General features: G+C 44.1%; 1 protein-coding gene across 2 annotated transcripts in view; it reads left to right on the top strand.

Annotated features, from left to right (window-relative positions):
- The first annotated feature begins 1,437 nt into the window (after window positions 1-1,437).
- The window catches only part of necab2 (N-terminal EF-hand calcium binding protein 2), a 132,775-nt gene continuing 109,735 nt past the window's right edge, over window positions 1,438-24,477 (top strand). For both annotated transcript variants that reach the window (XM_046307238.1, XM_046307229.1), the window contains exons 1-2: window positions 1,438-1,797; window positions 14,602-14,626. In XM_046307238.1, the coding sequence (XP_046163194.1) occupies window positions 1,480-1,797; window positions 14,602-14,626 (343 nt within the window). In that variant the 5' untranslated portion in view covers window positions 1,438-1,479. The remainder of the gene's footprint in view (window positions 1,798-14,601; window positions 14,627-24,477) is intronic.

Below are 24,477 nucleotides of genomic sequence, written 5' to 3'. Positions count from 1 at the left end.
TGGAATAACCACCACTTTCCCACTGTATGTCTCCCTCCCACCCCCACTGCATAGCCTGTGGGTCTATTTGATGGGCTTGTTATATGATCAGATTGTTCTTGATACCCCTATCTTGTGCGGTCTCAATAGAAGGCGGTGACCAGAAGAGGATGAACAGTTTTGACAGAAAGGACATGTGTTGTGTTTATGATTGTCGGTTTGAAACTGGCTAGCAGTTATGATGCAGCTGAACTGTAATCAGAGTAGACAGATAAGATGAACCAGTGAAGGAGCTCTCTCTCTCCTCTATGGAACACTCCGAGCTCTTTGCTAAGGGGCATCACATCTATCTGGGCCTGACCACAGGAGAGGCCTGTGTATGCTGGACTGCCTGTATTGGGCTTGTTTGCCTGATCTGTGTAGGGTAGCAATGAGGCAGATGAAGCTCAAGTAACCAGAGTCACATAAACAGAAGTCCTGTTGAGATCCATTTAGTGTAACCCAGCCAGGTCTGACTGGCTGTGCTCTGCTGGGCATCAGGCCTTCTGTCAAGAGACCAGAGGCGGATGGATGCACTTCTAGTCGCCTGAGGCAAGACTTCCTCTAAGAATGGGTTCCTCCTCAACTGCTGTGGAGTATTTCCATATGCAGTTTTATGCCACACATTAAAATGGCAATAATTATATCTAAATATTTCTAAAGGCAGAGCATTCTTCCTACTCTGGTGGATTTGGCTAATTAAAGAGAGGGGCCTGGAATGACTTAATCACCTCTCTGAAAAGGGCAGGACCAGGGAGTCTTTCAACTCACAAAGGTTATCCTGCATGGGCCTTTATAGTTGCACACATCACACACTAGTAATGAGGGACATTCCTCAAAATTTAGAGGGGCTCAGATGAAACATGTAGGTGGGGAATTCTGCGCTCTATGGTGAGGCCAAATGTCTCTGATCATCATCAGCCAAACTTTTCATCTAGCAGAGATTATGAATGCAACAGGGGGCCTAATCAGTGGCTTAATTAATGAACCACATACACTGGTTGACACCACCCCACTCAACCATGCCACTATCCTAATGGAAACATAGTTAGCTAGTGACTTGATTAATTTGCCCCACAACTGATAGAGATCTGTTAGAGGTAGTGTTGTAAGGACTCATATACTTTTCTTTAACTTAATTCATGATGCTTCAGTCCACTTTGTACAATGTCTCTCAACACATTTACTTACATTTCTTTACAATAACTTCTACATATACAATAACTTCTCATATATATAAGCAAGTAGACCTGTATCAGGCAAGATGCTGATTAGTTTAATCGAATATTGCCACGGCATCAACAGACAGTCACCTGGAATAGTCCACTAACCTTCTTAAAGTTTGAAGTGATGTTGAGGAGAGGTGTGTTTTCGGAGATGTTCGGAGGGTCGATGATGATGTAAGAGAGGAGGGAGGGATTGGCCCCATAGCGCTCAGCATGAACGCTCCGGTGCAAAAGGATGTGTGAGCAAGCAGCGCGCTACTGCAGGGACGGTGTCCACAAACTGCTCCAAAAAGAACAACCGAAACTCCGGGCTCAGGACAGCAAAGAGCACCCAAAACCCGTGGACCAGGACAGCGAGTCAGCAACGGCTGCACAGTCCGGAAACAGCGGCGCCCAGCCCGGTGCAATTGACGGGCTCGTCCGCTGGATAGTCACCAAGATGAGCGACAACAAAAGCATCTCTACCCGGGAATACGCGAAGGAGGAGGCGTCGGTTGCCCAAGAGCAGTTCTTCGCACCAGAGCCACGGAAAGGCATCTCTGTTATATTGGATGTAGGTATCGCTAACTTGATTGTAGGGTTACCAGATATCTTACCTGCACATGATTCGTTAATATGGTAGCTGAGGTGGAATAGTTTGCGGGAGAAAGTCCAATTTTAATTCAGTGCGCACTTACGCTCAAAGATCATCCTCAATGTTGTGCAAATACTGTACATTAAATTCTAGCTTCTCTGAATACACATGCACTAACTATAAATATCTTGAAAATAAAGTTTCTCTGTAATCAGTAGGCCTATCTGGCCCATATTTTCCATAAATAGTGGAATAATTCTAAGCACCCATAAACAAATCAAATAGGCTACTCAGAGTTACGTCCCCCCCACATTTGAGTGGTGTTTTATAGGCTATACATCCTAGAATATGTATCACATCCGACAGTGATTGGGAGTCCCGTAGGGCGGCGCACAATTGGCCCAACGTCGTCCAGGTTTGGCCGGGGTAGGCCATCATTGTAAATGATAAATTGTTATTAATTTTATTGCCTAGTTAAATAAAGGTTACATTTTTTTAACAATTTAAAAAAGGTTTTTATCCATGCTCCAAATTGATATCAATAGATGTAAATGCTCCTACATGTGTGCAGTTTGTTACATAATTGGCCTTTGATTCCACAGCATGCATATAGAGTAATTTAAAGCTACAATGATCAACTGTTTGAGAGACCCGGACAAATGGGATTTATAGATTTGTCATTCTTATTGAAATCAAGTTTAAGAAGCGGTAGATATGTTATAGGTGCGCTAATTCTATGCTTCCTGTTCTTAAGTTACGTTTTTGGTCTTTTACCTTCAGTTTTGTACACCAGCTTCAAACAGCTGAAAATACAATATTTTTAGTCGTGAAAAATATATTTGACAGAGGTTTAGGTGCAATGATTCTTTAAACTATACTTGCTTGTTTTGTCACAAACTGAAATTAGGCAAACTATTAGAAAATTAACAACCAGGAAATGGCAGAGGGATTTCTGCATAGTGCATCTTTAAATGTTGTCTTAATTAAAAATCTTATAAAGAGCTATAGATTAATATATGACTGATAGTCAGACATCTTGTCTTTACCATGCACTAGCACAACTTTGACAGTCATATCTTATTTTTTATAATTTATTATGATTTTGCAGTGTACCCAGCAATTAGTCTACACTGTCGGGTAGGCTGCTGAAGCTGGTCTCAGCAGTGTTGATTTAATAATTCAAAGTGTTGCCATAGTATTAGTCATAATTGCTTTATGTGTATCTGATGCTCGTTTCTCTAGGGATCTACATATTGCTTTAATGGATAAAAAAAACCTGAGAGTGAGAGAAACTAGTTCACTTTTAGACCAAGACCCAGACCCAGATAAGATGATAAAGAAGTGGTGCATGGAAACTGATTATAGGAGACCAGAGGAGTAGAAGTATCCTAGTGGGTGTGTGTGAATGTGACTGTGGTGTGTGACTGTGGCGTGTGTGTGACTGTGGTGTGTGTGTGTGTGTGTGTGTGTGTGCGTGCGTGCGTGCGTGCGTGCGTGCGTGCGTGCGCGCACACGCGCATGAGAGAGAGCAAGAGAAAAAGAGAGTGAGGTGAGGGGAGAGATAGTACTCAGTATATGAAAGTGAGAGAGACGGAGTTGTACAGGGTGGCCATTTAAAACCAGACATTCTCTGCTGAGCCCACTTTTAAGTTCACAATAAATTGCACAGCTGATACTGTATAAAGACTTGACTGCACCTAGTGTACACTGAATGACAATGCAGCCTCATACAGTATACTAGATATACAGTATAAGCAATGTAGTGTGCTTCTGCATTTGCCTGTCGATGTAGTGTATTGCTCTAGGACATTCTAGCTCTGTGAGTGACTTAGAGGTGATTATTGAAGGTTTTTAATTAAACTGTCCATATAGATCCAGCAAGTGACATTTACAGAAGATTTTAGTTGGATTATTGGCCATGAAATGTAAATGTTGTTGTCATTTGCACCGTTTTTAGCCTCAGCCATACCAGACTTTACTACTTGCTTTAATTGCATGTTATCCCTGTTTGAAGGACAAACATATGGTATTAATTAATATTATTTTTTGCTTGCTATGTGCCAGGATTTAAATATATATATATATATATATATATATATATATATTTGTCACATGCTGGTGTAGAACAGTGAAATGCTTACTTACATGTTATTTTCCAACAATGCAGAGTTAAAGATAAAAAACAAAAATATGAGGAATAAATACACAATGAATAACAATAACGAATAAAAAATAAAATAACGTGGCTATTTACAGGGAATACCACTACCGAGTCGATGTGCAGGGGTACGTGGTAATTGAGGTAGCTATTGTATGTACATATAGGTAGGGATAAAGTGAACAGGATAGTTAATAGACAGTAGCAGCAGTGGAGGGTGCATTCGGAAAGTATTCAGACCCCTTGACTTTTTCTACATTTTGTTACGTTGCAGCCTTATTCTAAAATATATATATATTTTAAATCCTCAGCAATCTACACACAATACAATGACAATGCAAAAACAGGTTTTTAGAAATAAAAAATAAAAAAACGGAAATATCACATTTACATAAGTATTCAGATCCTTTACTCCGTACTTTGTTGAAGCATCTTTGGCAGAGATTACAGCCTTGGGTCTTCTTGGGCATGACACTACAAGCTTGGCACACCAGTATTCAGGGAGTTTCTGTTATGCAGGTGAATGAGGACCCAAAAGCGACTTGGCGAAAACAGAGTCTTTAATCCAGTAAAGTAAAAATAAAATCATAAAGCACAATTCCACTCGTAATGACAAGAACAGACTGGAGACTCGATCTTGAACTGCAGGTTGCCTCGGGAAGGCACTTGAACGTAGCAGACTCAGACACCTGCTCACCACGCAGCATCTGAGGGAAACACGACACGACAGGGCGATACACAGACACAGCACGGTGAACAATAGACAAGGATCCGACAGGGCAGAAACGGAAAACAAGGGGAGAAATAGAGACTCTAATCAGGGGGAAAGATAGGGAGCAGGTGTGGGAAGACTAAATGATTGATTAGGGGAATAGGAACAGCTGGGAGCAGGAACGGAGCGATAGAGAGAAGAGAGAGAGAGAGAGAGAGGAAGAGAGAAAGAGGGGAACGAACCTAAAAAGACCAGCAGGGGGAAAACGAACAGAGGGAAAAGCAAAATGACAAGACAAAATAAGACAAAACATGACAGTACCCCCCCACTCACCGAGCGCCTCCTGGCGCTCTCGAGGAGGAACACTGGCGGCAACGGAGGAAATCATAGATCACAAACGGTCCAGCACGTCCCGAGAAAGAACCCAACTCCTCTCCTCAGGACCGTAACGAAAAACGATAAAAAAGGAAACTAGGGTACTACTCTAAAAAAAAAAATGAGACACGGGTAGAGAACTGAAAACTTTAGAGCAAACAGGACCAAACAGGCCAGGAGAGTAACAACTAGGGACAGACTGAGACACAGCAAGGGCAGGAACAAGAACAGGAGAGATGCGATGGCAGGGAACAGACAGACCCAGCAAGACCAGGAGCAGAAGCAGAAAAAAAATTACCAGACTTCTTCTGCGCGCAGTCTGAACACGCAGCCACGAAACGGCGCGTGTCACGCTCCTGAGTAGGCCACCAAAACCGCTGGCGAATAGAAGCAAGCGTACCCCGAACGCCGGGATGGCCAGCTAACTTGGCAGAGTGAGCCCACTGAAGAACAGCCAGACGAGTAGAAACAGGAACGAAAAGAAGGTTACTAGGACAAGCGCGCGGCGACGCAGTGTGCGTGAGTGCTTGCTTAACCTGTCTCTCAATTCCCCAGACAGTCAACCCGACAACACGCCCAACAGGAAGGATCCCCTCGGGATCGGTAGAAGCCACAGAAGAACTAAAGAGACGGGATAAAGCATGAGGCTTGGTGTTCTTAGTACCCGGGCAATAAGAAATAACGAACTCGAAACGAGCGAAAAACAACGCCCAACGAGCATGACGCGCATTCAGTCGTTTGGCAGAACGGATGTACTCAAGGTTCTTTTGGTCAGTCCAAACGACAAAAGGAACGGTCGCCCCTCCAACCACTGTCGCCATTTGCCTAGGGCTAAACGGATGGCGAGCAGTTCGCGGTTAGCCACATCATAGTTACGTTCCGACGGTGACAGGCGATGAGAAAAATACGCACAAGGGTGGACCCCATCGTCAGTATCGGAGCGCTGGGACAGAATGGCTCCCACGCCCACCCCCGACGCGTCAACCTCAACAATAAACTGTTTAGTGACGTCAGGTGCAACAAGGATAGGAGCGGATGCAAAACGCTTCTTGAAGAGATCAGAACAACAATCATACGACCGGTGAGGAGGAAGGGAGTTGGTTCTGGACCGACTGAAGACCGTGCGCAGACCATGATATTCCTCCGGCACTCCTGTCAAATCACCAGGTTCCTCCTGAGAAGAGGGGACAGAACAAACAGGAGAAATAGCAGACATTAAACACGTCACATGACAAGAAACGTTCCAGGAAAGGATAGAATTACTAGACCAATCAAAAGAAGGATTATGACACACTAGCCAGGGATGACCCAAAACAACAGGTGTAAAAGGTGAACAAAAAATCAAAAAAGAAATGGTCTCACTATGGTTACCAGATACAGTGAGGGTTAAAGGTAGTGTTTCATATAATATACTGGGGAGATGACTACCATCTAAGGCAAACATGGGCGTAGGCTTGTCTAACTGTCTGAAAGGAATGTCATGTTTCCGAGCCCATGCTTCGTCCATGAAACAACCCTCAGCCCCAGAGTCAATCAAGGCACTGCATGTAGCACCCGAACCGGTCCAGCGTAGATGGACCGACATAGTAGTACAGGATCTAGATGAAGAGACCTGAGTAGTAGCGCTCACCAGTAGCCCTCCGCTTACTGATGAGCTCTGGCCTTTTACTGGACATGAATTGACAAAATGACCAGCGGAACCGCAATAGAGACAGAGGCGGTTGGTGATTCTCCGTTCCCTCTCCTTAGTCGAGATGCGAATACCCCCCAGCTGCATGGGCTCAACACCTGAGTCAGTGGGGAAAGACGGTAGTGTCGGAGAGAGGGGAGACACAGTTAACGCGAGCTCTCTTCTATGAGCTCGGTGACGAAGATCTACCCGTCGTTCAATGCGAATAGCGAGTTCAATCAAAGAATCCACGCTGGATGGAACCTCCCGAGAGAGAATCTCATCCTTAACCTTAGCGTGGAGTCCCTCCAGAAAACGAGCGAGCAACGCCTGCTCGTTCCAGTTACTGGAGGCAGCAAGAGTGCGAAACTCTATAGAGTAATCCGTTATGGATCGATTACCTTGACATAGGGAAGACAGGGACCAGGAAGCTTCTTTCCCAAAAACTGAGCGATCAAAAACCCTTATCATCTCCTCTTTAAAGTTCAGATAATTGTTAGTACACTCAGCGCTTGCCTCCCAGATAGCTGTGCCCCACTGCCGAGCCCGACCAGTAAGGAGTGATATGACGTAGGCAATCCGAGCTCTCTCTCTTGAGTATGTGTTGGGTTGGAGAGAGAACACTATATCACACTGGGTGAGAAAGGAGCGGCACTCAGTGGGCTGCCCAGAATAACATGGTGGGTTATTAACCCTAGGTTCCGGAGGCTCGGAAGAACCGGAAGTAGCTGGTGACACGAGACGAAGACTCTGATACTGTCCTGAGAGGTCGGAGACCTGAGCGGCCAGGGTCTCAACGGCATGCCGAGCAGCAGACAATTCCTGCTCGTGTCTGCCGAGCATCGCTCCCTGGAACTCGAGAGTAGAGTAGAGAGAATCCATAGTCGCTGGGTCCATTCTTGGTCGGATCCTTCTGTTATGCAGGTGAATGAGGACCCAAAAGCGACTTGGCGAAAACAGAGTCTTTAATCCAGTAAAGTAAAAATACAATCATAAAGCACAATTCCACTCGTAATGACAAGAACAGACTGGAGACTCGATCTTGAACTGCAGGTTGCCTCGGGAAGGCACTTGAACGTAGCAGACTCAGACACCTGCTCACCACGCAGCGTCTGAGGGAAACACGACACGACAGGGCGATACACAGACACAGCACGGTGAACAATAGACAAGGATCCGACAGGGCAGAAACGGAAAACAAGGGGAGAAATAGAGACTCTAATCAGGGGGAAAGATAGGGAACAGGTGTGGGAAGACTAAATGATTGATTAGGGGAATAGGAACAGCTGGGAGCAGGAACGGAGCGATAGAGAGAAGAGAGAGAGAGAGAGGAAGAGAGAAAGAGGGGAACGAACCTAAAAAGACCAGCAGGGGGAAAACGAACAGAGGGAAAAGCAAAATGACAAGACAAAATAAGACAAAACATGACAGTTTCGCCCATTCTTCTCTGCAGATCTGCATAGCTATTTTCAGGTCTCTCCAGATATGGGTTTAATTCCAGGCTCAAGGACAATCAGAGACTTGGCTTCTGTCTGATCACAACCATAAAGGCCTGATTGGTAGAGTGCTGCTGAGATGGTTGTCCTTCTGGAAGGTTCTCCCATCTCCACAGAGGAACTTTAGGAAGAGTATTGGTGGTTCCAAACTTCTTAAATTTAAGAATGATGGAGGCCACTGTGTTCTTGGGGACCTTCAATGCTGCAGATATTTTTTGGTAACCTTCCCCAGATCTGTGCCTAGACACAATCCTGTCTCGGAGCTCTACGGACAATTTGTTCGACCTCGTGGCTTGGTTTTTTATCTGTGTGTGCCTTTCAAAATTATGTCCAATCATTTGATTTTACCACAGGTGGACGACAATCAAGGTGAAGAAACATCTGTTGGATGATCAATGGAAAGGATGCACCTGAGCTCAATTTCAAGTCTCATAGCAAATGGTCTGAATACTTATGTAAATGTAAATGTACTTATGTACATGCTGGTAAAACATGAGGTAAAATAGATTTCAGTTTCCCTGCATTAAAATCCCCAGCCATGAGAAACCCTTCCTCTGAATGTACATGTTCTTGTTTGCTTCTTGCTTGTGTTGAGTGTGGTCTTAATGGCAGCATTGGTTTGTGGTGGGCAGCTATGAAAAATATAGATGACAACTCTCTTGGTAGTAGTATGGTCTACAGCTTATCATTAGGTATTCTAACTCGTTATAGCAAAAACTTGAGACTTCCAGGACCTACTGTATATTTAAAGGTATGTGAGTATTGAAAACCCATCTGATTAGAAGAGAAAACTCACAGTATCTGTTCTTTGTACAGTATTTCTTACAGCCCCATTATTCTCCTTTCTTCTCTCCTCCACACCCCTACTCCACACAGCAGTGACTGCCTAGGGAAAACAGATCCATCCATTCTTAATGAGGAAAAAAGTCAGGGAGAACGCTGCCTCTCTCTCTCTCGCCCTGTTCCCACCATTCTGTGCCTCGCTCTTTCTCACTAATTTTCATGCTTATTGTTTGTCATGTCTCTCATTCTTTTCCTCTGTCTCTCATTATTACCTTTTTATTTTCCAGGTCATGGTTTAGCTTTTTCAGGAGAGGCTTTATTACTGACACTTTTAGTGAGTTTGGTACGCATCCGGAGGATAGGGAGGCGTTTATTACTGCCACTTTTAGTGAGTTTGGTACGCATCCGGAGGATAGGGAGGCGTTTATTACTGCCACTTTTAGTGAGTTTGGTACGCATCCGGAGGATAGGGAGGCGTTTATTACTGCCACTTTTAGTGAGTTTGGTACGCATCCGGAGGATAGGGAGGCGTTTATTACTGCCACTTTTAGTGAGTTTGGTACGCATCCGGAGGATAGGGAGGCGTTTAATACTAACACTTTTAGTGAGTTTGGTACGCATCCGGAGGATAGGGAGGCGTTTATTACTGCCACTTTTAGTGAGTTTGGTACACATCCGGAGGATAGGGAGGCGTTTATTACTGCCACTTTTAGTGAGTTTGGTACGCATCCGGAGGATAGGGAGGCGTTTATTACTGCCACTTTTAGTGAGTTTGGTACGCATCCGGAGGATAGGGAGGCGTTTATTACTGCCACTTTTAGTGAGTTTGGTACGCATCCGGAGGATAGGGAGGCGTTTATTACTGCCACTTTTAGTGAGTTTGGTACGCATCCGGAGGATAGGGAGGCGTTTATTACTGCCACTTTTAGTGAGTTTGGTACGCATCCGGAGGATAGGGAGGCGTTTATTACTGCCACTTTTAGTGAGTTTGGTACGCATCCGGAGGATAGGGAGGCGTTTATTACTGACACTTTTATTGAGTTTGGTACGCATCCGGAGGATAGGGAGGCGTTTATTACTGACACTTTTAGTGAGTTTGGTACGCATCCGGAGGATAGGGAGGCATTTATTACTGCCACTTTTAGTGAGTTTGGTACGCATCCGGAGGATAGGGAGGCGTTTATTACTGACACTTTTAGTGAGTTTGGTACGCATCCGGAGGATAGGGAGGCGTTTATTACTGCCACTTTTAGTGAGTTTGGTACGCATCCGGAGGATAGGGAGGCGTTTAATACTAACACTTTTAGTGAGTTTGGTACGCATCCGGAGGATAGGGAGGCGTTTATTATGTTCAACATAGAAGGGTCAAGAACAGCAAGTAACTCTTTCAGTGGTTTAGTTGGAATCGGATCCAGTAGGCAACTGGAAGGTTTGTGAATGTGTCAAGAGATACAGGATTTTAAAAACTTGAGTGTCTCCATTTATCTTAGGTCCTGGCAGTTCTGTGTAAACTCAAGACATTTGTTTTGGAAAAATACGCAGATTCAAAGAGGAATCAGCAATTTGCTTTCTAAGGATCATGATCTTTTCGTCGAAGAAGTTCATGAATACATCACTGTAAAAGTGAAGGCCATCTTCTCTTGGACTTGGGGAATGCTGCTTTTTTAGTTAGCTTTGCGACTGAATCAAAAATAAATTTTGGATTGTCTTTAATCAGCGTAATTTCTGTTCCAATTTTCTGGGAGCTTGCTTCAGGGCTCGGGTATTTTCTGTATACCAGGGAGCTAATTTCTTGTGACAAATGTTTTTAGTTTTTAGAGGATATTACACAAGGTTAAATTTAGATCCTTGGTTAGGAGGTTAACTGATTTTTTAACTCCAACATCCTTGGGTAGGTGGGAGAAGTCTGGAAGGGCAATCTAGGAATCTAGGGTTCTTTGGAGTTAAAAAAAGGAATCTTTGGGTTGTCCGAGAATTTAAAGTGCAGCTTTTTATAATCCTTGGTTGGGGTCTGAGCAGATTATTTCTTGCGATTGCAAACGTAATAAGATGGTTTTCTGATAGTCCAGGAATATGAGGAAAAACATTTAGATCCACAATATTTATTCCAGGGTATAACTGTGGCAATGCGTAGGTTCGGAGACAAGTTGGACAAAACCCACTGAGTCGATGGTGGCTCTGAAAGCCTTTTGGATTGGTTCTGTGCACTTTTCCATGTGAATATTGAAGGCACCAAAAATTGGAATATTATCCTCCATGACTACAAGAACTCAGTGAGGAATGCTGTATATGGCCCAGGGGGCCTGTAGTAACAGTAGCTATAAAAAGTGATTGAGTAGGCTAAGTAGGCTGCATAATAACCGTTCTGTTCTTGAACAGTATTGATCACTTTCATTCGCGGTTCTGTTCCTCTGTAAAAAATATTTTACGGTTTTCAGTTCTGTTCCCTGAACCAGTTCCAACTGCTGGATAACAGTAGCAAACCACACATTTACATTACATTTAAGTCATTTAGCAGACGCTCTTATCCAGAGCGACTTACAAATTGGTGCATTCACCTTATGACATCCAGTGGAACAGTCACTTTACAATAGTGCATCTAAATCTTAAAGGGGGGTGAGAGGGATTACTTATCCTATCCTAGGTATTCCTTAAAGAGGTGGGGTTTCAGGTGTCTCCGGAAGGTGGTGATTGACTCCGCTGTCCTGGCGTCGTGAGGGAGTTTGTTCCACCATTGGGGGGCCAGAGCAGCGAACAGTTTTGACTGGGCTGAGCGGGAGCTGTACTTCCTCAGTGGTAGGGAGGCGAGCAGGCCAGAGGTGGATGAACGCAGTGCCCTTGTTTGGGTGTAGGGCCTGATCAGAGCCTGGAGGTACTGAGGTGCCGTTCCCCTCACAGCTCCGTAGGCAAGCACCATGGTCATGTAGCGGATGCGAGCTTCAACTGGAAGCCAGTGGAGAGAACGGAGGAGCGGGGTGACGTGAGAGAACTTGGGAAGGTTGAACACCAGACGGGCTGCGGCGTTCTGGATGAGTTGAAGGGGTTTAATGGCACAGGCAGGGAGCCCAGCCAACAGCGAGTTGCAGTAATCCAGACGGGAGATGACAAGTGCCTGGATTAGGACCTGCGCCGCTTCCTGTGTGAGGCAGGGTCGTACTCTGCGGATGTTGTAGAGCATGAACCTACAGGATGTTGGTTGAGAACGACAGGGTGTTGTCCAGGATCACGCCAAGGTTCTTGGCGCTCTGGGAGGAGGACACAATGGAGTTGTCAACCGTGATGGCAAGATCATGGAACGGGCAGTCCTTCCCCGGGAGGAAGAGCAGCTCCGTCTTGCCGAGGTTCAGCTTGAGGTGGTGATCCGTCATCCACACTGATATGTCTGCCAGACATGCAGAGATGCGATTCGCCACCTGGTCATCAGAAGGGGGAAAGGAGAAGATTAATTGTGTGTCGTCTGCATAGCAATGATAGGAGAGACCATGTGAGGTTATGACAGAGCCAAGTGACTTGGTGTATAGCGAGAATAGGAGAGGGCCAAGAACAGAGCCCTGGGGGACACCAGTGGTGAGAGCGCGTGGTGAGGAGACAGATTCTCGCCACGCCACCTGGTAGGAGCGGCCTGTCAGGTAGGACGCAATCCAAGCGTGGGCCGCGCCCTGGCCCCTGGGAACTGAGCTGCTCTAGTTGTTTTATACTTGTCTTAGTAAGTGATACTCTTTGATGTCGTTTTCATTCTATATATTTTAGAGGAGCAGTGTGTGCATTTGGTGTTTGTCCCTTTTTTTTGTCAAATATGTTTTTTTTATCTGAAACGAAGTGAAATTGGGTCACCTACATTATGTGACACCATGCTGGTAGGCCTGACAAATGGATGATCAGACAAGCCCCTCAACACCAAATTGGCCAATTCTATACACAAACGTCTGCCACCTTTGTCATATTATTCCCCACTTCTGTTGCTTTAATTGTGCTTTACATTTTGCACAATATGTAATATTTGAATGCACCTTTTCTAGTTGTGTCATTGAGGATGAGTCTTTCTGGAGAGTAGGTACCTGTATTTCTTTTGCACATTAGTGTTTTACATCATGAATCTTGTTCTTGAGGCAGCTCTGCAGAGTGGTCACTAATATTAACCACACTGCTAACCCTAATGCCTAACCCTAATCTAAAATGAAGCCAATTTTGATTTAGCAGCTGTCCCATCTAGCAGTAATCTCTCAGTTCTGCCTCCAGGACAAGACTCATCCCAATAAATGTCAACCTGCAATTCTTTCTCTCTCCCCATCTAATTTCCCCAATCCTTTTTTATCTCTCTCTCCCTCTCCCTCTCTCTCTCCCCCTCTCTCTCTCTCTCTCTCCCTCTCTCCCTCCCTCTCTCTCTCTCTCTCTCTCTCTCTCTCTCTCTCTCTCTCTCTCTCTCTCTCTCTCTCTCTCTCTCTCTCTCTCTCTCTCTCTCTCTCTCTCTCTCTCTCTCCCTCTCTCCCTACCCTCCTCTCTCTCTCTCTCTCTCTCTCCCTCCCTCTCCTCCCTCTCTCTCCTCTCTCTCTCTCTCTCTCTCTCTCTCTCTCTCTCTCTCTCTCTCTCTCTCTCTCTCTCTCTCTCTCTCTCTCTCTCTCTCTCACTCTCCCTCTCTCTCTCTCTCTCTCTCTCTCTCTCAAACCTGACTACTTCATTCACCTCTTGTGTTTGATCTCAAAATGATCTCCTTTCCCTTATCTTTGTATCGCAAAGAAATTCTCCGATAGCAGAAGAAATAAACGATTAAGCTCAGCAAACACCATCACTTCTAAATGATTTCAATAGTGCTCTAGCAGTGCCTTTTGGGTGGAGTGGAAGATTGTGGTATTGATCTGAAATGGTTCCCAAGACGTTTTGCTCAGCTTACTTCACCCTCAGATGCCAAAGATAAGCATGGCACAGACTCGTTATAAAGGCTTCAAACATCTGCAGTCACATAATAAAGCCGTAGTAATGTATGGTGTGTTCTCTAAGTCACATGTCCATTTTCATGGTCAATTATTTACCCCTGATTTGTTTTATTGAAACTACTCAAGTGCTCATCAATCTGGTGAAGCAAATAGATAGTATCAGCAAACGCACGAAGGACAAACACCTACAGTATTTTATACTGTTAAGCTCATTCATGGATGAAATGCACTCGCCGCTTTCAAAAGCATAGAAAGAAACAACACATATTCATGAATAAACAACACATGAATATGTTTCCCCCACTAGATATGACAATAGTTACAGAAAATGTATTAGTGTTTTAAACTGGTGTGAACACTGCTTTTCCAGTGACAAACGAATGCTTTTTCTTACTCTACCCTGCAGCCTTAACTGTGCTATTACACACATGAGTGCACAATGTGGTCAGGCTTTTTAAACAAGACTACACTGGGTTTTCACTTACTCTTAACCAACCATTCAGGCAGGCTTATTTACTGTCTCCGTGTCTGTAGCTAGTATCTTTTTAGGTGTTATGGTATCATTGACCTTTTTTGGCATGTTTTATCATGTTTCATGTCTTGACACTTTTCACGTGACCCTTCGCTAATGCAGAGCTCCTATTTTGTCTTAACAGATTTTCCGGAGAGCTGATAAGGATGGTAAGTGTGTTTTTGTTTGTTAAACTGATCTGTTATCATGTTGTCTGTGCCCTCTCAGTAAGGTAGCCACCCTGCCCAGTGTTGTGGGTTATTTGGGTGTTGGTTCATTTACAGGCTAGTACAGCGTTTTGTTTGGTGCCAGCGCTTCCCTCATTCCCTCTGTCACTTGTTAGTTCTGCTGTCGTCTCTTGGAGCCTTTGACAAGACAGAAGAAAACGAACAAGGAGACAACTTAAAAAGCTCAGTTTTCATATCAGCCAGATGGCCACCTTCTTGTGTTCTCTGATGTGTGTGTGTGTGTGTGTGTGTGTGTGTGTGTGTGTGTGTGTGTGTGTGTGTGTGTGTGTGTGTGTGTGTGTGTGTGTGTGTGTGTGTGTGTGTGTGTGTGTGTGTGTGTGTGTGTGTGTGTGTGTGTGTGTGTGTGTGTGTGTGTGTGTGTGTGTGTGTGTGTGTGAGCATACAGTTAGCAAGCAGGATGAGTGCCTGTGTTTTGGGACAGATAACTATTGCAATTTTCCCTCATTCTCTCAATCAATGATTGTTAAATTCTTTCATATTTAAATATTAAAAATAGTTAACTATTCTGTGTGTATGTTTGTTACTAACACAGTAGATACACTACATGGTCAATACACCAAAGTTAATTGTATCTCTTGCAATTTAAGAGTGTGTAACCCTTTTGCACGGACACCCAACAATCCTGTAAATGCAAGTTCCCTTTACGTTTACCAAATAATTTGCTGTTCTAAAACCAGTGATTTGTCCTTGGTTTTGTTTTACTCAGAGGAATATGGGCTTTTTCCTGTGGGTTCATGAATAAGCTGCGCAATGGTGAAATCTAACTATTTATTTTTCAAAGGGAAAAACAGCTCAACACTGTGAAAAGGACCACAGCTGCCAAAAGCACATAGTTAAAGAGAATCCTTGTTATTTGATGTATGGAACAAGCTCAGTGTGTGCTATTTTTACCCTCCTCTCCTGGGAAATGCTCTGTGGCTGTTTTAACGAGAGAGAGATGCTAAACACACACACATAGAGAGAGAGATGACTTTCTGTAATCTGCTACACACTGCTAACACTAATATGTGAGAACAATCTTTCTTGTGAACAAATGTTTAATTTTGTCGTTATATATAATAAAGTTCGTAGCAACATGTAAAAATCTTGGTGGAAATCTGTTCCAGCTCAAGTCGACTACAAAACCCATAATGCAATGCTCTCTCTATGGTAGTTAGCTACACACATTAATACCAAGGTAAATATCAGCATGTGAAGTAGCTACAGTAGCTGTAAAATCGCCTAAACAAACTGCATTATCAATTTTGGAGTCTACAATCTTAACATGTTCAACCTGCAGATCGATGTGCCTCGCAGAGTGGAGTCTGACATTCACAATGGCCATGCAACGGCACCATGCAATGCACCTTGGACTGAAGAGGCAGACAAATAGGAGAAATGTGGTGGATTTTCTGTTAAACTACACATTTCTCGGGTTTGGAATATCGCAAAAAATATGGTCAATGGCTCATTGGAGAGAAGACAACCTCCTACGTTATGACATCGGCCAGTATTGAAATCAGACATGTATGATAGACGTTTTTGAGATCTAAAAGTCATATTCCTATTAACTTTCTGTGTAGTGAGAGAGACTTTATCACGATGCCATATCATACTGGACGGATTTCTGCCTGCTTGAACAGATACACATGAAGATATGAAAACATGAAATTACCCTGAACAAAGGGGGGGTCAAATCCAAAGTAACTGCCAGTATCTGGTGTGGCCACCAGCTGCATTAAGTACTGCAGTGCATCTCCTCACATTTACATTTACATTTAAGTCATTTAGCAGACGCTCTTATCCAGAGCGACTTACAAATTGGTGCATTCACCTTATGACATCCAGTGGAACAGCCACTTTACAATAGTGCATCTAAATATTTTAAGGGGGGAAGGGGGGAGTGAGAAGGATTACTTTATCCTATCCTAGGTATTCCTTAAAGAGGTGGGGTTTCAGGTGTCTCCGGAAGGTGGTGATTGACTCCGCTGTCCTGGCGTCGTGAGGGAGTTTGTTCCACCATTGGGGAGCCAGAGCAGCGAACAGTTTTGACTGGGCTGAGCGGGAACTGTACTTCCTCAGTGGTAGGGAGGCGAGCAGGCCAGAGGTGGATGAACGCAGTGCCCTTATTTGGGTGTAGGGCCTGATCAGAGCCTGGAGGTACTGAGGTGCCGTTCCCCTCACAGCTCCGTAGGCAAGCACCATGGTCTTGTAGCGGATGCGAGCTTCAACTGGAAGCCAGTGGAGAGAGCGGAGGAGCGGGGTGACGTGAGAGAACTTGGGAAGGTTGAACACTAGACGGGCTGCGGCGTTCTGGATGAGTTGTAGGGGTTTAATGGCACAGGCAGGGAGCCCAGCCAACAGCGAGTTGCAGTAATCCAGACGGGAGATGACAAGTGCCTGGATTAGGACCTGCGCCGCTTCCTGTGTGAGGCAGGGTCGTACTCTGCGGATGTTGTAGAGCATGAACCTACAGGAACGGGCCACCGCCTTGATGTTAGTTGAGAACGACAGGGTGTTGTCCAGGATCACGCCAAGGTTCTTAGCGCTCTGGGAGGAGGACACAATGGAGTTGTCAACCGTGATGGCGAGATCATGGAACGGGCAGTCCTTCCCGGGAGGAAGAGCAGCTCCGTCTTGCCGAAGTTCAGCTTGAGGTGGTGATCCGTCATCCACACTGATATGTCTGCCAGACATGCAGAGATGCGATTCGCCACCTGGTCATCAGAAGGGGGAAAGGAGAAGATTAATTGTGTGTCGTCTGCATAGCAATGATAGGAGAGACCATGTGAGGTTATGACAGAGCCAAGTGACTTGGTGTATAGCGAGAATAGGAGAGGGCCTAGAACAGAGCCCTGGGGGACACCAGTGGTGAGAGCGCGTGGTGAGGAGACAGATTCTCGCCACGCCACCTGGTAGGAGCGACCTGTCAGGTAGGACGCAATCCAAGCGTGGGCCGCGCCGGAGATGCCCAACTTGGAGAGGGTGGAGAGGAGGATCTGATGGTTCACAGTATCGAAGGCAACCGATAGGTCTAGAAGGATGAGAGCAGAGGAGAGAGAGTTAGCTTTAGCGGTGCGGAGCGCCTCCGTGATACAGAGAAGAGCAGTCTCAGTTGAATGACTAGTCTTGAAACCTGACTGATTTGGATCAAGAAGGTCATTCTGAGAGAGATAGCGGGAGAGCTGACCAAGGACGGCACGTTCAAGAGTTTTGGAGAGAAAAGAAAGAAGGGATACTGGTCTGTAGTTGTTGACATCGGAGGGATCGAGTGTAGGTTTTTTTTTCAGAAGGGGTGCAACTCTCGCTCTCTTGAAGACGGAAGGGACGTAGCCAGCGGTCAGGGATAAGTTGATGAGCGAGGTGAGGTAAGGGAGAAGGTCTCCGGAAATGGTCTGGAGAAGAGAGGAGGGGATAGGGTCGAGCGGGCAGGTTGTTGGGCGGCCGGCCGTCACAAGACGCGAGATTTCATCTGGAGAGAGAGGGGAGAAAGAGGTCAGAGCACAGGGTAGGGCAGTGTGAGCAGAACCAGCGGTGTCGTTTGACTTAGCAAACGAGGATCGGATGTCGTCGACCTTCTTTTCAAAATGGTTGACGAAGTCATCTGCAGAGAGGGAGGAGGGGGGAGGAGGATTCAGGAGGGAGGAGAAGGTGGCAAAGAGCTTCCTAGGGTTAGAGGCAGATGCTTGGAATTTAGAGTGGTAGAAAGTGGCTTTAGCAGCAGAGACAGAGGAGGAAAATGTAGAGAGGAGGGAGTGAAAGGATGCCAGGTCCGCAGGGAGGCGAGTTTTCCTCCATTTCCGCTCGGCTGCCCGGAGCCCTGTTCTGTGAGCTCGCAATGAGTCATCGAGCCACGGAGCGGGAGGGGAGGACCGAGCCGGCCTGGAAGATAGGGGACATAGAGAGTCAAAGGATGCAGAAAGGGAGGAGAGGAGGGTTGAGGAGGCAGAATCAGGAGATAGGTTGGAGAAGGTTTGAGCAGAGGGAAGAGATGATAGGATGGAAGAGGAGAGAGTAGCGGGGGAGAGAGAGCGAAGGTTGGGACGGCGCGATACCATCCGAGTAGGGGCAGTGTGGGAAGTGTTGGATGAGAGCGAGAGGGAAAAGGATACAAGGTAGTGGTCGGAGACTTGGAGGGGAGTTGCAATGAGGTTAGTGGAAAAACAGCATCTAGTAAAGATGAGGTCGAGCGTATTGCCTGCCTTGTGAGTAGTCCTCCTCATGGACTGCACCAGATTTGCCAGTTCTTGCTGTGAGATGTTACCCCACTCTTCCATCAAGGCACCTGCAAGTTCCCGGACATTTCTGAGTGGAATGGCCCTAGCCCTCACTCTCCAATCCAACAGGTCCCAGACGTGCTCAATGGGATTGAGATCCGGGCTCTTCGCTGGCCAATGCAGAACACTGACATTCCTGTCTTGCAGTAAATCACGAACAGAACGAGCAGTAACGGCTGGTGGCATTGTCATGCTGGAGGGTCATGTCAGGATGAGCCTGTAGTAAGAATACCACATGAGGGAGGAGGATGTGTTCCCTGTAACGCACAGCGTTGAGATTGCCTGCAATGACAACAAGCTCAGTCCGATGATGCTGTGACACACCACGCCAGACCATGACGGACCCTCCACTTCCAAATCGATCCAAAGTACAGGCCTCGGTGTAATGGTCATTCCTTCGGCGATGAACGCGAATCTGACCATCACCCGCGATTCGCAATTTTTGCCAGTCCTGTCTGGTCCAGCTACGATGGGTTTGTCCCAATAGGCGACGTTGTCTGGTGACGACCTGCCTTACAACATGCCTACAAGCCCACAGTCCAGCCTCTCTCAGCCTATTGCAGACAGTCTGAGCACTGATGGAGGGATTGTGCATTCCTGTTGTAACTCGGGCATTTGTTGTTGCCATCCTGTACCTGTCCCGCAGGTGTGATGTTCGGATGTACCGATCCTGTGCAGGTGTTGTTACTCGTGGTCTGCCACTGCGAGGATGATCAGCTGTCCGTCCTGTCTCCCTGTAACACTGTCTTGGGTGTCTCACAGTACAGACATTGAAATGTATTGCCCTGACCACAACTGCAGTCCTCATGCCTCCTTGCAGCATGCCTAAGGCACATTCACGCAGATGAGCAAGGACACTGGGCATCTTTTTTTGGTGTTAGAGTCAGTAGAAAGGCCTCTTAAGTGTCCTAAGTTTTAACTGTGACCTTAATTGCCTACCCTACCCTCTGTAAGCATGGGAAACAATGTTTTACAATGAAGATCTGTGAAGTTGTTTGGATTTTTACAAATGATCTTTGAAAGACAGGTTCCTGAAAAAAGGACATTTATTGTTTTGCTGAGTTTAGGTGTCTTCGAACACATTACTTTCTACTACAGATAATAATATGATTAGGCTATATATTTACATTAAAAACAACAGTCCGTCAGATTTCCAGTCATTCCGATTCAATTAATACCCCTTGATATTCAAGAATAGGACTTGGAAATATAGATTTGCCAAATTGTATTACCTGAGCATAACCCAAAAGTTAAGACCTAATTAGTCTACTCTGTTGTTTATGTTTTTGATGTCATGGAGGACTGCTTCAAGTTGAAGAAATGCTGCTCTGGGAATTTCATGCTTTGAGCACTACCGAAATGTATGCTGCATATGCTGCATTTGCTATAGGCCTATTATTTACATTTTTGTTGGTGACGCTTGATAATTTGCAGCTGTTTAAGTCTATCAAAAGTGTATGTGTTTCAGCATATGTCCGTTAGGCCTATGGATTATTCTAGTTTTTTTATCAGCACAAATTAGATTTAGAAAGAAGTAACTCCCTCAAACTTGTATTCCACAGGCTGGGATCCACTCTATACAGCTGTTGCAAGAGCGTATTTATCACTGGCTGTCCACTGTGGCGTAGCCTATTCATTATGCCGATTCTTTTGCAAAACGTTTCTTAAGCGGAAGTGAACTGAACGAAACGGGGAGGGATCTACCTGAATTGGTCCAATAGAAGCTTCCGGTTTGCTCTGTTTGCTTCCGTTTGGTTCTTAAATGGTAAACGATTTCTGTAATGAATACATCCCTCGTGGCAAAAACATTGATTGATGGGCAGCTTAAACTTCTTCATTTCAACCATTATAGAGTTAAAATACACATATAGCAGTGGAGGCTCCTCCTCAGAGGAAGTGGAGGACCATCCTACTCAGTGAATTTCAGAAAGTTATAATTTTTAGATAAAACTATACTAAATATATATTCACCAAATAACTGATTAAAACTCACTGTTTTGCAATTAAGGTCTACAGTAGCCTCAACAGCACTCTCTGGGGAAACACCAAGGCGTAGCCAGAGGACAGCTATTTTGGGTACCTATGAGTACATTGGCTTTAGTAGAAAACTTAGGAGGCTCATGGTTGTCATCCCCTTCCAAAGACTTACACAGTAATTATGACGACTTACGGAGGATGTCCTCCAACCTTTCAGAGCTCTTGCAGCATGAACTGACATGCTGTCCACCCAATCAAAGGATCATAGAATGAATCTGGTACTGAAAGCATAATCAGCGGCTATCTAGCACTGCAGTGCATATAATGTGGTGAGTAGTTGACTCAGAGAGAGAATGACAATAGTTGAACAGTTTTGAACAAATTAATTTAGTCAACAATTAAGGGGAAGCAGCAGAAAGAGAAAGAGTTAGCATTTTTTTCACTTACTTAGCTAGCTATTGCAGCTGGCTAATTTAGCCTACTCCAAAACCCAGCTCGAACAGAGAGGAATGTCATTTATGTTAGCTAGCTGGCTAAGCCTATCCAACACTGGAACGCTTTAAAATCAAGGTAAGCTTTAGGTTTTGTTAATCTATTGTCACCGGGGCCCACCGGTGTAACTGCTAAACTGCTTGCTGACTGTACACTGTACCATGATTGTAGCGGGTTTACTAACGTGTTAGTTCTACTAGCTGTTGACTATGTTGAGTATGACGTTAGCTAATATGGTGAGAATGATATAGGCTGTGTGTAGCGGTTAGCGGTTATGGTATGAATGTTTGGCTTGGAACGTTTTTTCTGTTGTGTTGTGCACTGAAGTCCACAAGTGAAGGGAAAATGTGAGCGGAGAAGGATTATACAACGAGCAAAGTGATGATGCTGTTTGTATGTTGCTGCTATTAAAGTGAACTGTGTTCGGGTGATTATGGGTGTATACATTCTGCCGAATCTGTTGAAAACGTTTGTTATAAACGTAACAAACAGGGATTAACCGACCTACATTTGTCCAATAGAAACTCTTGTTTGCAACTGTTTGGACTAATGATTACACCCTAGGCGGTATTGAATGTGTCATTGTCTGTCACCTTGAATACACCAATTTGTCCCTCGACCTGTGCACCTAAGTTATAAACTTTAATTTGAAGGCTAGTTTGTAGCATGTTACATTTGAGCTAGTTGAATGGATTATGAATGACAGTCATCCAATATGCTGTAATAGAAATAAGGCCATGTTCATTAAGAAAAAGTGTCCTCCCTAAACTTAAATGGCACTGACCGGCACTGACCTACAGTATAGGACTACATTTGTGAACAGCCATCCACAACAACCACAATATAGCAAAATAGCAAAATGAGAAAGCAGAAGTGTGAGTCACATCAATGTGCTATGTGTCCTTGATATCAATAATAAGTTATATCTGTATCGCCCATATGCTACACCACTGCTGTTTTCCTAACCTCCAAGCTTTTATTTAAGTTGAATAATATTTGGATGCCGACAGCAGTCGCACCATTGGAAGACAGCCTGGGCTGTAGCCTACAAAGGCCTATTCCTGCTTTTCTACCACAATCCATCAAACACATTTATTGTGTAATCATAAGGGTCTCTGACCTATGGTCATTTTTTGCAAATTTGAATGTCATTGAGAAAACAGCAAACATCCTTTCTGAATTTAAAAGTAATCATCTAGTTTTTCAAAGTATCTGTAATCTTATTACAATATTTTAGCTGGTAACATAATGGATTACAGTTTGTTTTGTAATCCGTTACATATGGGAGGGTACTGTATATTAGGGAAAGAGAGGGGGAGAGAGAGAATCCTTAGCTCTCCTCAATAGAATCCATGTATGGATCGACAAGGGTCAGAGGTTGTATTGCCTCTCCCTTCCTGCCCACCTCCAAAAGGGCACCTGCTAACGAAGCCTATGATCATTTCCATGAGCACCAACATGTGGAATTCATCGGAGCATGTCAAATGATAGCTAAGAGTCTATAATTTTGGGAAATGAAGGCATAGATAAAAAAATTATAATAATAAATTATAATAACAAACATCTTAAAAATGTGACATAAGTAATGTCTTTGATTTCTGATCAAACAGATGGAAAAGGAGTCTTGGAAAACATCTTCCAGAAAAAGGTATTAGAAATACATCAAAACACAATAATGTTGAAGCAAAGACCCCTGACAACTAATATCAACACATATTTATTTTTGGAGACATTTATCTACCTTCTGTAAGTTTAACTTAGGGATAGCCCCATTTAAATAAATAAAAATAGCCTAAATGACATACCCAAATCTAACTGCCTGTAGCTCGGGCCCTGAAGAAAGGATATGCATATTCTTGGTAGTATTTGAAAGGAAACACTTTGAGGTTTGTGGAAATGTGAATTTAATGTAGGAGAATATAACACAATAGATCTGGTAGAAGAAAATACAAAGACAAAATCAACCATTTTTTTCTATCACCATCTTTGAAATGCAAAGAGAAAGGTCATAGTTTATAGCCTTCACTCTGGTTGTAATTCTGATAGTATCCTCACAATGGCAGCAGTGTATGTGCAAAGTTTCAGATGGATAACTTGAAAAATGAATGAACAACAAGACTTTTAGTGTGAAGTCCCCAGGTACATTTGGGCAAATCATGGAGGAGAGATTCGCATTCATATTCCATTTTTCTGCAAGAATATCGTTAAATCTGTACACTTGGACTTTTAGCTTTCCAAGTATTTGTAGCCATATTATAAGTTCAACATTTGCAAAACAACCAGTTTTTATAACTTCATAACTCTGAATATCCTTATAATTTTTGTCCAAAATAAAAAGGCATGCTGTCGTACAAGGTTAGTTGCTACATTTTACAACATACATTTGACAAAGATACAGTTGTTCAAGTGATGGCCGCTCGAGTCATCGACATGTCTTGAAGGCGTCGCTCTCTGACCAAATATGGTGTCCTATAGGATATACTACACCCCTAATTAAATAGTGAAGTCTTGTTACCTTCTAGGAACTCTGAGGAATACATATGAAAGTGATTTGACTCATTGAAACAACATTTAGGGTGAGATTTTCACAGATTCTATTCTTTGCAAATTGAACGAGTGGAAATACAATATCGATCGTGCATGCTATATGGATCTTTTTAGGATATATTTAAAAGGATTTTATCTAACAAAACTAACACTTCATGTTATCTCTGGGACCCTTTGGATGATAAATCAGAGCAAGATATCAGAATGTAAGTACACATTTTACCTTCAGACGTGAATTTATCAAACCTATCGCGAAGAAAAAAAGTTTTTTGTGGTTAGGAGCTCTCCTCAAACAATAGCATGGCATTTTTTTCTCAGTAATAGTTACTGTTAATTGGACAGTGCAGTTATATTAACAAGAATTTAAGCTTTCCGCCGATATAAGACACTTATATGTACCCACATTTGTTGTTTCTCTCAAATCTGCAATCTTGACATAACTTGTTGCATGATTTACAACTGTCCCATTGACGGAACGCCAATCCATATGAATTAAGCAAT

This window comes from Oncorhynchus gorbuscha, linkage group LG02 (assembly GCF_021184085.1).
Source record: "Oncorhynchus gorbuscha isolate QuinsamMale2020 ecotype Even-year linkage group LG02, OgorEven_v1.0, whole genome shotgun sequence".
Lineage (NCBI taxonomy): Eukaryota > Metazoa > Chordata > Actinopteri > Salmoniformes > Salmonidae > Oncorhynchus > Oncorhynchus gorbuscha.
This window is presented reverse-complemented; position numbering and strand designations above follow the sequence as displayed.